We start from the raw sequence: 14,764 nt of genomic DNA on the forward strand, positions 1-14,764 counted from the left end.
AGCACGCCTGCAGAGATAGAGTGCCAAAACGTGAGGCGCTCAATAGCAATACCTTCCGCGAGACAGAGACAATTCGGAGTGATGAGGCCGACGGCGATGGACTTCTTCAGCGACATGGACGATCAGGGCTCCACCATGGCCATGGACGTCGATGACGTCGACACACTCGAGGCGTTCGGCGAGGGCGTCATGAGCGAGAGCAAGCTGGCCGACTCCGATTTCTTCAACTCCTTCCAGGACGATTTCGATGACAACGACATCAACTGAACCTGCAAGCCAGGTCGTCTTCTCCGTCGTAGCCATGTAATGGTTTGATCTGATTTGCTCTGTTTTCTATGGTTTGGAATTTGAGGATTTAGGGTTTAGAATTTGATTGGGCGAAGAGGGGATTTGCAATATTAATGGTTGGATGGTTATTTTGAAAAATTGGAAATTTATAGATATGGATTTTAGTATGTGTTTTTGCAACCTGTGATTGTTCTGTGGAATGATTGATGGGTTTTCTTGTATTGTTAATCTCTGTGTGATTTACTGATAAATCAGTCCATGCCCGAAAGTAATCGGTTGATTATGTCTGTTGATATGAATTATCTGTTTAGAGTTTGTTAGTTTTCTTTCCGTTATTGGGGCCTTTGCATATGGTGTATGCTGTTTAGTATTTACCATTTTTTTGGTTGTTTGGAATTGTGAGGAATAGGAAAAGAGTAGGAGTTGTGTAGGTTTCCGTTGATTTGATGGGAACGATTCAGTGATACGTAGCATTTGGAATGTTATGTTTCCATGTTAATTCTTGCTTGGTATGAAGAAGTCATGTGGAATTATGGTTTTACTTTGCAGCGGTGTTAAATGTACGTTTTGTCTATGGTGACTGGGTGCCATCCGTTCAATCTCTTGCATATATGCATTTGATCCGGGTGGGTCTGTTTCGGTATATTCATGGGGTTCTGCCGTTGTCTAATTGCCACTCGTCGTGCTCTTTTTCTAGGTTATTGCTCCATGTCAAATTCTAGGTGCTTATGATTTGAGGTTGAAACCAGTTAGCATCTTGGTTATCATTTTTGCATTTTTGAAGCGTATCTAGCTGGAACCTTGAGATGAGGAGATAGAGTGAAGGTGCTTGAGTTACGGTGTGGTATGCGGTAGAGACCGTACAATGCAGGTGCTTGCGTTATGGTGTGTTCTGGGGTAAAAGACCATAGAGTGGAGGTGCTTGAGTTACGGTGTGGTCTGGGTAAAGACCGTAGAGTGGAGAGGCTTGAATTACAGTGGTTTGGAATATAGTGTAGGTGCTTGAGTTAGGGTGGTGGTTTGGAGTATAGTGTAGGTGCTTGAGTTAGGGTGGTCTCTGTTATAACCGGCAAGAATCGAACCCAAGACGTGCCATGTGGAATACGAGCCTGGAATTCGTCCCTAACCACTGGAAGTCTGGCCACCCCATGGTGGTTACATAGAGTTGGTTTTTCACTCACGGTATTAATCCTGGTGTAGCCTTACCTCCCGCTACGAATGAACCCCGTGATTACGAAACTAACTGTAGTTAATCCATGCATATAATTTTTGCTAGTGTCCCTTATGTCCTACTTTCTGATTTTTATTTGTATTTATCCATCAAGAGTTGATTGCAGTCTGATCTTGTATGTCTAAAGAGTTTTGAATGAAAAAAAAAAAAATTCCATTCATGTAATTATGTTTTATGAAAACAATTCATAATTGAATGGCACTTGTTTTACACAATTTTTTTTGGTCGAAAGTTTATGCGTATAATTATGATTTATAGAAAAGGTTTATGTTTTGCCTTATGTGGATGACGAGTTTGCTATCAAATTATTATGGCTAATAGATTGTGATGTTTAGCTTAATAGCACACCCTCTAGTGTAAATATGTTGTCATACTAAAAAAAATTTATAATTAAGAGGGGTGTAGTCAAATTAGGATTTGATAGGATTTTAATAGATTTTAAAATCTGGATGTAGTCGATTAGAGTTTAAAAGAGGATTTTAAAATATTCTGAAATCATGATGTAGTCAAATTAGGATTTAAGAGGATTTTGAAGAATATATCAAAATCCAAGGGTAGTCGATTGAGAGTTTAAAGAATATATTCAAATTTAGGTATAGTGAGAATGTCGAAGATTTATTAGGATTTTAGGGGGTGTAGTCAATTTGGATTTCACGGGATTTTAATAGATTTTTTTAAGTGACAGATTTTAAAAGATTCTCAATTTTATATGGATTTTGACAGATTTATATGGATTTCTATTATAGATTTGTATGGATTTCTTTGGTGGATTTCTTAGGATTTATTAGTTGAATCTTATAACATAAAATGAAATAATGCACAAGAAACATAAATGTTTTCAATCAAAGGAGATCCGTTGACAATAAATTTGAAGTGTTAGCAAGCACAATCGTAAACTCAAATACACAAAATAGTAATGCAATTGTAGTAGCTAAGCAATCAGATGAAATTCTAAATTCCAAGTTTAAAACACAGCCACAAAACCTTGTATTAATTAGAAATTCATCATTACAAGTAATATTTTCTTCTTTCTTTTATGCTTTCTCGAACGTAGCGACAAAACCTAACATTACAAGAACATCATCACAAATTCATCATCACCACACTAGAATTATTTGTGACTCAGTATCCTCCATTCACACTATTATCATTATGGGTAGGTTTGTAAACGGGTCGAGTTTATTGGATTTGGGTTGGGTTGAACCCGATCCGTTAGTTTAATGGGTCACTTAAACAGAACATGTTAATTTAATAAATCACTTGTTAACGAATTTTTTTTTTCTTTTTTACATTTCATCCGAAACAAATATAGCCCCGTTTTGTATAGTAGATAATCGAACGCAGCAACAATTAATCAAAATCCCAGTACATGCATAAATTATTTCCCTTCAATTTCCTATCAACCAAACGGCACAATGCAACCCCTCAACCAGCGTACAGTTGCCGGTCGATCGATCGTGAAAACCCCTTAGCAACCATAAGTTGCTTCCTGTTGCACACGAGTGTAGAAGTTTGCAGACATTAAAGTAAAGGACACTTTGCTTCTCTCTCTCTCTCTCTCTCTCCTGTTGCACACGAGTGTAGAAGTTTGCAGACATTAAAGTAAAGGACACTTTGCTTCTCTCTCTCTCTCTCTCTCTCTCTCTCTGTAGTTGCAAGTTATAGAAGAACAACAAAACATATCACATCGGCACAATGCAACTCGTCAACTAGAAACAAAAGCAATCAAAAACATAAAAATGTTCAAACTTAAATAATCAAACAGAAACAAAAGCAATCAAAAGCCCCAAAAGAAACAAGCTTTCATTCTCTACCTTCAGAGACTGAGTTGCATTGGTTAAGGGCGTCCAGGGCGACTCAAATGGGTTGAAAGGTGCAAGCTGGACCACCTTCTTGAACCGGTTGATGTCAGAATCGGCGGTGGAGAGAGAGGGGAAGGAGAGTTGTAATTCGAGGGGGTGCAGTGCGAGAAAGTGACAGTCTTCTATTATTGACTATTGAAATTACACAAAAGCCCTCAATAACGGGTGTTAACGAGTTGACCCGTTAACCACCCGATCCGTTAAACACTCACGCGAATACTCATTTTAACGGGTTGGGTTTAAAATGCCATGTCTAATTATGGGCATCTCTCCACATGTCCAAAGTTATATTATATCTCTATTCATTAGCAATATTCCGTTATTGTTCTTGTGTTTGAAAATCTTGGTCAAGATCCCTTTCAGAAACAAGGTTGGAGATTAAGAAAATTCATCATCTGGTTTAATAGAAAACTCATCCAATATACACTCATTGTGAAGAAACTTGTGCACTTCTGCACAAGCTAATATTACCTTCGCTTGTATTGCATATGAAAATGGAGGTGCAATCGTTAAAATCGGGAATTGTGATTTTAAAATACCAAATATCCTCTCGACAATATTTCTTAAAGAAGCATGACAAAGATTGAACAACTCTTTTTCGTTTCTAGGCTTACGACTCGAACCACTATACTCTTAGAGATGATATCGGATTCCTCGATAAGGAGCTAAGAATTGACATCTATTTGAAAATCCACAATCTACTATGAAAAATTTACCTGATAATATATATTTTGATATGCAACTCGATGAATTAATGAGAAATTAAATAATAATAAAAATGATAAATCTATACACACACCGCAATTAATCTAAACACACACACACACACACACACACACACACACACACACACACACACACCATAATTAAACCATGACCAGCAAATGATTAACCTATATACACACAACACCAATTATCAAATCATAATTTCATAGCTAACTAATCATTGACAATAAAAAATATATCACAGAAACTCAAGCACACTAAATTCCCATTGGTTTACTTGTTATTGTTGAAATTCATTACCCAGAAAAAGAAAATCAAAAGAGAACGTCAAATTGCACTTAAACAATCCAAAGATAGTAATCTCAGATACTTATAACTTGGTAAAACATAAAAATAGATCATGTTCAACTAGCTCCACGAAAGTGCTAATAATGAGTTTAAAAATGCTCTGAAACAAACTAGGAGTGTAAGCGTCTTTCAAATCATGAGCAAATAGTGAAATCAGACATGGTCAAGCTATGTAGGGGCCACTAGAAGCTAAAACATTTCAGTGACACAACTGGCCATTAGAAGCCTGACATTCTTATTCCTATGCTGAAGCAAGCTATGCACAATAGCTTATCTCAGGGGCTCCAACTTCTTAGATGCTTCAGCCAAAGAAGCCAATTCTAACTACGACAAAGCACTCGTAGTTTTCTGCGGATTTTGTTATTTGTATGCTTCCATCCGCAGAAAACTACGAGTGCTTTGTCGTAGTTAGAATTGGCTTCTTTGGCTGAAGCATCTAAGAAGTTGGAGCCCCTGAGATAAGCTATTGTGCATAGCTTGCTTCAACATAAGAATAACAATGTCAGGCTTATAATGGCCAGTTGTGTCACTGAATGTCAAGCTTCTATTTTTATGTTTTACCAAGTTATAAGTATTTGAGATTACTGTCTCTGAATTGTTTAAGTGCAATTTGACGTCCTCTTTTGATTTTCTTTTTTTGGGTAATAAATTTCAACAATAACAAGTAAACCAATTGGAATTTAGCGTGCTTGAGTTTTTTGTGATATATTTTTTATTGTCACTGATTAGTTACCTATGAAAATATGATTTGATAACTGGTGCTGTGTGTATATAGGTTAATCATTTGATGGTCATGGTTTAATTATGGTGTGTTTGTATAGATTAATTGTGGTGTGTGTATAGATTTATCATCATTATTATTATTTAATTTCTCATTAACCCATTGAGTTGCATATTAAAATATATATTATCACGTAAATTTTTCATAGTAGATTGTGGATTTCCAAATAGACGCCAATTCTTAGCTCCTTATCGAGGAATCCGATATCATCTCCAAGAGTATAGTGGTTCGGGTCATGAGCCTAGAAACGAAAAAGAGTTGTTCAATCTTCGTCATGCTTCTATCAGAAATGTCATTGAGAGGATATTTGGTATTTTAAAATCACGATTCTCGATTTTAAGGATTGCACCCCCATTTTCATATGCAACACAGGTAGAGGTAGTATTAGCTTGTGTAGCAGTGCACAATTTTCTTCGCAAGGAGTGTAGATTGGATGAGTTTTCTGTTAAACCAGATGATGAATTTTCTTCATATCCACCATTGTTAGTTTCTGAAGGGGATCTTGATCAAGATTTTCAAACACAAGAACAACAACAGAATATTGCTAATGAATGAAGATATAATATAGATTTGGACATGTGGAGAGATGTCCACAATGATAACAATGTGAATGGAGGATAAGGAGTCACAAATAATTCTAGTGTGGTAATGATGAATTTCTGATGATGTTTATGTAATGTTAGGTTTTCTGGCTGCGTTCGAGAAAGCAAAGAAAAAAAGAAGAAAATATTACTTGTAATGATGAATTTCTGATTAATATAAGGTTTAATGGATGTGTTTGAAACTTGGAATTTGAAATTTCATTTGATTGCTTAGCTACTACGATTACACTATTGTTTTGTGTATTTGAGTTCATGATTGTGCTTGCTAACACTTCAAATTTATTGTTACTGGATCTCCTTTGATTCAAAACATTTATGTTTCTTGTGCATTAATTTAATTTTATGTTATAAAATTCAACTAAGAAATCCATACAAATCCATAATAGAAATTCATATAAATCTGTTGAAATTCATATAGAATTGAGAATATTTTAAAATTCTTTAAAATCTGTTACTCAAAAAATATCAATTAAAATCCCGTGAAATCCAAATTGACTACACCCCCTAAATCAACCAAGGTTAGAGTTTTAATTACGCTATACAATTTTAAAGGGAATATTTACACGATTAAAACTTACGATGTAACCTTTGCAACATCATTCGAGTCTTTTAGTATTAAATTTGGCATCATTTAACAAGTATTTGCCGGCTTCCAACGTAGAAAATATATAAAATGCGCACGCGGAACAGCTGGAAAATTTAATTAATGAAGAAAAAATTGGACAACCATAAAATATTCAAATTGAGCTATTAAATTCTTCAAGATTATCATAAGTTAACCATAGGGGCCCTTTTACTTATAAAAATAAACCATAATTCGAGATTATCATATAGCATAGCCGCTAGCGTCAAGATATTAGCCTATAAAACAATGAATTTGTGCAAATGCAAAGACATAAGCATGCACTGATTCACACAATCTGAGTTAGTAAAATGACTTCCAAGAACAACGTCCCTCATGTTGTTTGCCTTCCTTTCCCAGTTCAAAGCCACATAAAGGGAATGCGTCAATTAGCACAACTCCTACCATAGAGGTGTTCACGTAACCTTTGTCAACACGGAGTTCAATCACAAACGTTTTCTCAAATCTTTGGGACCCAACTCCCTCGACGGCGTGCCTGGTTTCCGATTTGAAACCATACCGGATGGGCTCCAAAACTCAGATGAAGACACCCAACAAGACATCACGTTGCTTGCTGAGGCCATCCGAAAGAATTTCTTGGCTCCTTTTCGTGACCTACTTGCTAAACTTAACCACACGGCTGGCGATGCTCCTGTGACTCACATCGTTGCAGACGGTTGGATGTCGGCGTTCCCCATGGAGGCGGCAGAAGAAATTGGTATCCCCGTAGTACTCTTCTTTACTATTTCTGCATGCAGCTTAATGGGCTATATACAGTTTCCAGCTTTGGTTGAAAAAGGACTTGTCCCACTCAAAGGTGAATATTACTACTTAACACTCCTACGAATGTCAATTATTTCGAATTGATGTATTTATGGCCTATTTGGAGTGCTTTCGAAATGGATAAAAATAATTTTTGACAATCAAAAGTATTTAAGAGGTTATAATTATGTTTGACAAAAATATTTAAAAGCGTTTTTTAGAGAAGCACATAAAGTACTTGGACTTTAAAAAAGAAAAAAAATTATACATGTAATAAGAACCTCTCCAAAACACTTATGTGTTCTCTAAGCTATCCCAACAATTTATTTGAATCACTGAAATTCAGTTTAGTTGAAAATAAATAGAGACGAAAAAAATAAAATATATAATTGTGAACATTATTTTATTAACGGAAAACAAATAAACTATATTGCCGAAAGTGCTACAAATTTAGGGTTACATCTTGATTGACTTATTTTCAATTAAATAACAAAACATCCTATTTATAATAAACTAACTCAAATTTCTCCCAACAAGTTTAACGTTTCTTAAAAACTTAAAGGGTTGTTCAATATCCTTCTTGGATTCAATTTTTGTTTTCAAAATTGATGAATGTATCTAAATTACTTAATACTCTTTAGTTTCAAAAGCAAAAAATTAGAGCCAATAAAGAAACCAAACGAAACATAAGAAGTATATATGATTTTTTTTTTTCTTTCAATACTTGAATTGATTCCGTACTGTTTCAAAACAGATGACGTTTTTTTCAATTCGATATTGTAGATGCGAGTTGCTTAACAAATGGCTTTCTGGACAAGGTGATTGATTGGATTCCAGGAATGAAGGGTATTCGTTTATGGGATCTCCCAAAAGACATGAGAGTCACAAATCCCAATGATAAATATTGGAAATACTGCTTGGAAGCAATTCAAAGATTTGTCAAAGGTTCAGCAGTTGTTGTTCATAGTTTTGATGCATTAGAGAAAGATGTGTTGGATGCTCTTTCGTCCTTGCTTCCAGTTGTTTATGCGATTGGTCCTCTCCAATTGCTTCTCAACCAGATGCCGGAGCATCCTCTGCATACTACCGGATACGGTCTATGGAAAGAAGAAACTGAGTGCTTCAAATGGCTAAATTCCAAGTCCCTAAATTCGGTTGTTTATGTGAATTTTGGCAGTTTAGCGTTCGTAACACCGGAACAGCTTGTCGAGTTTGGTTGGGGACTAGCAAACAGCAAGCTTCCCTTCATTTGGGTAATCAGACCTGATCTTGTTGTTGGTGAATCTGTGATTTTGCCACCGGAGTTGGTCGCGGAGACTAAGGAAAGAGGTCTAATAGCAAGTTGGTGCCCTCAAGAACAAGTCCTTGAGCACCCATCAGTTGGAGGTTTTTTAACACACAGCGGTTGGAATTCGACCGTTGAGAGTCTATGCGCAGGTGTGCCTATGCTGTGTTGGCCATGCTCTAATGACCAGCCAACAAACTGTTGCTATGCGTGCAAGGAGTGGGGGGTTGGCATGGAGATTAGTAATGATGTGAAGAGAGATGAAGTAGAGAAGCTTGTTAAAGAGTTGATGGAAGGAGAGAAAGGTAAGAAGATGAAAAATAAGGTCATGGAGTGGAAGAAACTCGCAGAAGCCGCCGCTAGTCCACATGGTTCTTCATCTGCAAACTTACACAATTTTGTGAATCAAGTGCTATCAAGAAAAACTTCGACAATTTCGAGGGAATTGAATCAAAATTTTATATGAAATCTCAACAAATCAATTAAATTCCACAAAATTTCATGGATTTATAAATCTGTTAAGATTTCTCAAATTTTCAATTAAATACACCCTCCTAAAACTTTGACAACCTCATGAAACTTTGTGGTGGTAATTTTCAGTTGCTACATATCTTATCTTCATATGATCAATGGATATAAATCAACATTTGTCACATTCCAAGAGGGCCACGTGGAAACATTTTGTTTCAAAAACTGATTACCTCTTGACTTGAGATTCGTATAAACTTCAACGTTACTATTTTTGTCTAGCTATTTCAAAAATAAATGTTCTCTTCTTTACCGAGTAATTAAAGATGCCTAGTCATTTAGTTTTGAATTTGATTTAAAGATAGAGAATAATTAACGAGTGTAGTTTAAGTTGTTGCGATGTCTCACTTAGTGGGCATGTCTTTTCAAGGTTGTCACATTTGTAGTCTTTGTAGCAAATCCGTATTGACATCTTTCATTTCTCGTGATCGTTTAAATATTTTACCATTATTGTTCATTGTGCAAATTTCTTTCCTGATTAATAAATTGGCCATTAAAAATAGATATATTAACACGATCATGCACTTAATAATGAAAATCTTTGTATTGGTTCTTGTAAAAAGAGAGAAAAAAATTGCTTGTCATCTTTGTATGGTGCGGTGCAGTGGTAGGAGAAATTTTACTTCATAAATTGCTTCGAGAACTTACTAAGGTTTCGTTTGGCAGATCGTATAAGGGATCAAATAGGATTAATAATACAAACTAGGCCGTTTGGTGTCCTCTCGTATTAAATAGTCACCATATTAATTTAAGAGCATCTCCAAAAGAGATGTCAAAATTACCACGTAGGCATACAACAATAAAAAATGGCAGCAAACTCTTTCCAACTGAACCTTCAATTTCTTAGGTGGCGCTGAGTCATTTGAGGGCAAAGTCTTTTGTTGTCAAATTTGACAGCAAATGTCAAATTTATTAATTGATATTTTAATAGATTAATATAATATATAATAAATGTTGTTATGTTTTTGAAATATTTGATTGGTTGCCTTAATCATTGGACTCCACAAAAAGATAAAAAGTTTATTAATTGAAATTATTATTTAACATATCAGGTGGAGCAAAATATTATACAAAATGTCAAATTGCCACATAAGCTATCAACTATCATTTTGATGTTTAAAATTTGATATCTCATTTGGAGATGCTCTAATCAGTTTGCTTGTTTTCTTAATAAACCCTTCCAAAAGGAGTGGATTATTAGTCTGGTTTCCTTTCCTTTCTCTCGCACTTCGTCTCCACGACACCTCCTCACGCCGTCGTCCCTTTCGCCGTCGTCGTTCTCACCGTCATCCCTCTTACCGTCGTCATTCTCCCTGTCGTCTCTTATAGCCGTTGTTGTTCTTTATGTCGCCTCTTCTCGCCGTCATCGATCTGCCCATCGCCTTTTCTTGCCGTCACTACTCTCCTCGTCGCTGCTCTCCTTGTCGCACTAAGCATTGTACAAAGAGAGTTTCATTCTCATTCACAACAGTTGAATTCGAATTGGGTTCTCCCCATCAAATTTGAATTGGATAATTTTGTTGGACCTTCTTTCTGACGAATTGATCTCTGCTGGTCATGATATTAGTGAAGGTGGGCTACTGGTCTATGCCCTTGAAATGGCATTTTCTGGGAATTGTGGCATTAATTTGGACTTGACTTCACATGGGAAGAGCCTATTCCAAACGCTTTTTGCTGAAGAACTTGGTCTGGTTATTGAGGTAAGCTGGAATAACTTAGATTTGGTGTTGGAAAAACTATGCAGTAACAATATTTTAGCTGAGATTATTGGTCAAGTTAGTGCCATACCCTTAGTAGAGTTTAAGGTGATATGGATTTATTCTGGAATCTTGGTTGAGAATGATGATAGAACTTGGAAATTAGGAAAAATTTCATCTGTGCAATTTTTTTTTAAAAAAAAAAAAGAAAATAGATTTTGCTTAATTTGGGGCTTTTTAATTTGCTTTTTATTTTGAAGTTTAGGATTTGAAAAGTATTTGGGTTTTTAGATAATTACATTGAACTCTTATTCGATACCGTATGAATAATACAATCATTAGTCTAATATTGCACCAAACGCCCGATTAATTTAGTCAGTACCATCTGATGACTATTTATTCTATCCGACAGAAATAGACAGTACAGTTCGAGTTGTCAAACGAGACCATACAACCATATGCATTTAAATCTAAAATACGAATTTAAGCTTATAAATAATGTATGCCAGAATATTTGGATTATTGTGAACAATGAATTTCAAACTTTTATTATAAGTTGGCTCACAGATCATACAATGCAACATGATTTTGCACCGATCACGTTTTTTCTTTTTATTTGAAAAACCTCTACATCACATCTTGTGACGTTCTTATCAAAAATTTATTATTTGATTATTAATAAATCGCTATCGTTTTGCATCAAAAAATAGATGGGTAGTCCAACGGATGAGTGACCTTGCTTAGAGTTCTTGCATCACATATAGTTAGGCGTAAATCCAAGGGCAGGGAATCAGAGATTGCTTAAACAATAATAATAACAGGTCATTATATATCGGATTTTTATCACAAATGGTTCCTGCAATTAGTCTAACTCATCATGTTGGTCCCTTAATTTGAAAATCAATTAATGTCGTTCCTGAAATTAATTACAGCAAAACAATTTGGTCCTCCGTCAAGTTTTCTGTTGATTTGCAGACAGAGCGTACAAGTAAAGCCCACATGTCCAATTAAGTAGTGCCATGTGGAAAAATCATATAAAACCATAAAAATTGAATTTAAAAACCCGTAAAAATTTTGAATATCTAAAACTGAAAAAGAAAAAGAAAGAAAAAAACAGAAGGAAGAAGCAGGCAGCGTCATCGTCAACCCAAGTTCTCATCCAACTCTAAGCCAACCTGTTAGCCACAACCAGGCCCGGACTAGCCCAGTGCGGACCCGGTGATTGTCCAGTGTCCAAAAAAATTAGGGGTACCAAAATTATTAAGGTGATATATTTATATATTTTTTATAAGAGTATAAATTTATAAAATTTGATTTAGTGACAAAGAAATTTAATTAGAGCTGGTGGTTTTGTTATTTAAAATGAATGATGAAAATGTCTTAGGTTCAAAACACCATGCGTGCTTATTTATATTCTAATTTTTACAAATTTCTTTTCATAACAGTATAAATTTATAAAATTTGGCTAAATGATCATGAAGTTTAATTAGAAGCAATGGTTATTGTTGTTTAAAATTAACGAGAGGTCCTAAGTTCGAAATGGTATGTGCATGTTTATTTTTTTCAATTTTTACAAATTTTTGTTTGGTTGTTAATTTATTTACTAGCTAGTAGCTATGTGTGTTGCTATTTTTAAATATCTGTTCCAATTCAAGTCTAATCTTCAGCAAAAAATAATGTGCAGACTAAATTTTTAGACCAAATTTGCAAATAATATATTACATGTCATCAAAATGTTTAATTTAGTGTTCATTAATTACTTATACATTTCCTTAAAGACTCAAAAGCATTAATATTTTTTTAGTCTTATATTGACGAAGTTAGTAAATAAAAAAAAACAACTCACGATTTATACAAAAATACTTTAGAAGTTCAGATGGAAAACAAAACTCATATTGTATAGCCAACAACCACTCATTCTTCCAAATCCCAACCACTAACCACGACCCTTTTCTCCGACGCCGTCCGTTGATCTGTTGGGTCGACCGTCCACTCAATCTCCCTCTGCACATCCTTCCCTCGACCATGCAGCAGCGTAGCCCGTGCGGTGATGCGACACGTCCTCTATCCGTCGATCTACTTACAACGCCGCTTGCAATTTCGTTTCTTTCTGCAACAGCTACGTTGCTCCTCTTGTACCCATCTTTCTTGCTTTCTCCGCTCTCTGACAACAGCGCACACACTCTCAAACTGAGTTCTCGGAAGGGCTCTGCAACTATGTCGCCGGAACGATGAGCGAGAGACGCAGCTTGGACTGGTTTTTTTTTTTTTTTTTTTTTTTTTGTAAATTATTTTATTTGGCTAAATAATAAGATTGGTATCATTTAGGCCATCTCCAACCAAATAAGGACCATAATACTCATTTTAGTCCTATAACTCTTCAAGAAATTAATACTTTAATAAATAATATCAGACTATATTTTTTATCATCTCCAACCAAGAAATCAGAGGATCATAGGTCAAACATAACCATGTAACAAAATTCATAATATTCATCAGCTTTTGAAGGAGCAGGACAATGGAAATATTAACCTTCATTGATTATTTTCATCAACATATGTTGGTTGCGAATATGTGATTGAATTACACCTAATCCTGCTTAGGTTGAAACTTCTGACCTCATTAGTAATAAGCAATAACGGGAAATTTGTACTCTCAAATTGCTTCAGTATTATGGTTACACTGTTTTCTTTTAATAAAATGTTATTCTTTTTGTTATAGGTTCAATCTGCAACAAAAGTCCTTAGACAAGTCATACGGTCGGAACAGAAAGTCATACTTTCAAGGAAATTGAACTCTTTCTCTAAGAATTCACGCAATAGAAAAATTCTAACATGCAAGGCAAAATTACACCATAACATAAAAATCTGGCAACAAAAAGGAAAGCATTTCTTCGGTTCTTACCGAAGACGGTGTTGACGGGATTCATGGCGACCTGGTTCTTGGCCGCATCGCCGATCAGCCTCTCCGTGTCAGTAAACGCCACATAAGACGGCGTCGTCCAGTTGCCCTGATCTTTGGCGATGATCTCGACACGATCGTGTTGCCAAATACGGACGCACGAATAAGTCGTTCTGAGATCGATCCCGATCGCTGGCCCCTCTCCCTTTCCGCCATTGCAACCGCAGGGATTCAACCAATCAAACAAGCAAAGAACCGCAGAGAAAATTAAAGATCGAACCGCTGAGAAAAGTAAAGAGCTTCTGAGATTTTTTGTGCGATAGGCTATTCGTAGTCATAGGTGTTGGATTAAGAGGAGAAGGAGAGAGGCTTACGAAGAGAGAAGAAGAAGAGTAGGCGGAGGGAGGGCGGAGGTGGTCGAGCAGAACACGCTGCCTGTTGATCGCTTTCTCCATTTTTGGTACCGCGAGATGGTCAGACAAGCAAGCAAATGAGGGGGTGCAAGAGGAAGAGAGGCCGGCCCGGGGCTAGATGAGCCAGCCGGTTGGCCTGATTCCTTTTTTTTTTTTTCGGCCTGATGGAGCACACGAATCATTTGGTTTAGTTCTCAGTTAAAGACGATTTTTGTGTCGTTTCAGGTTATTTTTAGCCTTCTGGTCCTCTGACCGGATCGGTTGGAGATGACCTTACATGACACTAAATCATTGGTTGCATTGGCCACAAGTGTGGTACATCAGCAAACAAACAGAAAACTTAACGGAATTAAATGGTAAAGAACAAATTGATTTGCGGTAGACAATTTCAGTAACGATATTGATTAATTTTCAAATTAAGAAACCTAAATGATGAGATAGATCAATTTTAAGGACTATATAAAAACCCTTTTTATATATAGGTTGTCTTTTTCTTTTTCGTATCTTGTTTTTGGAGATTCCTAGTTTCCAAAAACTACATTGCCGGCCCCATAATTTTTGCTCTACTAAATTTACCCAACTTTTGAGTAGCATATCGTGACACTTCATTCTTTAGCTAGGAAGAAACACACAGATGATGATGAAGATTATTGTTATTGCAAAAGTATAATCGTTGTTTATTTGTTATATTATTGATTTTAAAATGAATGAAAGTGAA

General features: G+C 35.8%; 1 protein-coding gene and 1 pseudogene across 1 annotated transcript; both read left to right on the top strand.

Moving 5' to 3' along the window:
- Window positions 1-81: 81 nt before the first annotated feature.
- Window positions 82-455, top strand: LOC103933643 (small acidic protein 1). Its single transcript, XM_009343333.3, has one exon. The coding sequence runs from the start codon at window positions 82-84 to the stop codon at window positions 265-267; it is 186 nt and encodes a 61-aa protein (XP_009341608.1). The 3' UTR covers window positions 268-455.
- A 6,316-nt stretch (window positions 456-6,771) lies between these two features.
- On the top strand, window positions 6,772-9,047 carry LOC103933661 (annotated as a pseudogene).
- The last annotated feature ends 5,717 nt before the right edge of the window (window positions 9,048-14,764 follow it).

The sequence above is a fragment of a genome, unplaced genomic scaffold (assembly GCF_019419815.1).
Source record: "Pyrus x bretschneideri cultivar Hongxiangsu unplaced genomic scaffold, Pyrus_bretschneideri_v1 Contig46, whole genome shotgun sequence".
NCBI classification, from domain to species: Eukaryota; Viridiplantae; Streptophyta; class Magnoliopsida; order Rosales; family Rosaceae; genus Pyrus; species Pyrus x bretschneideri.

Coding starts and splice junctions, on each gene's coding strand:
- LOC103933643 (XM_009343333.3), top strand. CDS start 82: ATGAGGCCGACGGCGATGGACTTCTTCAGCGACATGGACGATCAGGGC.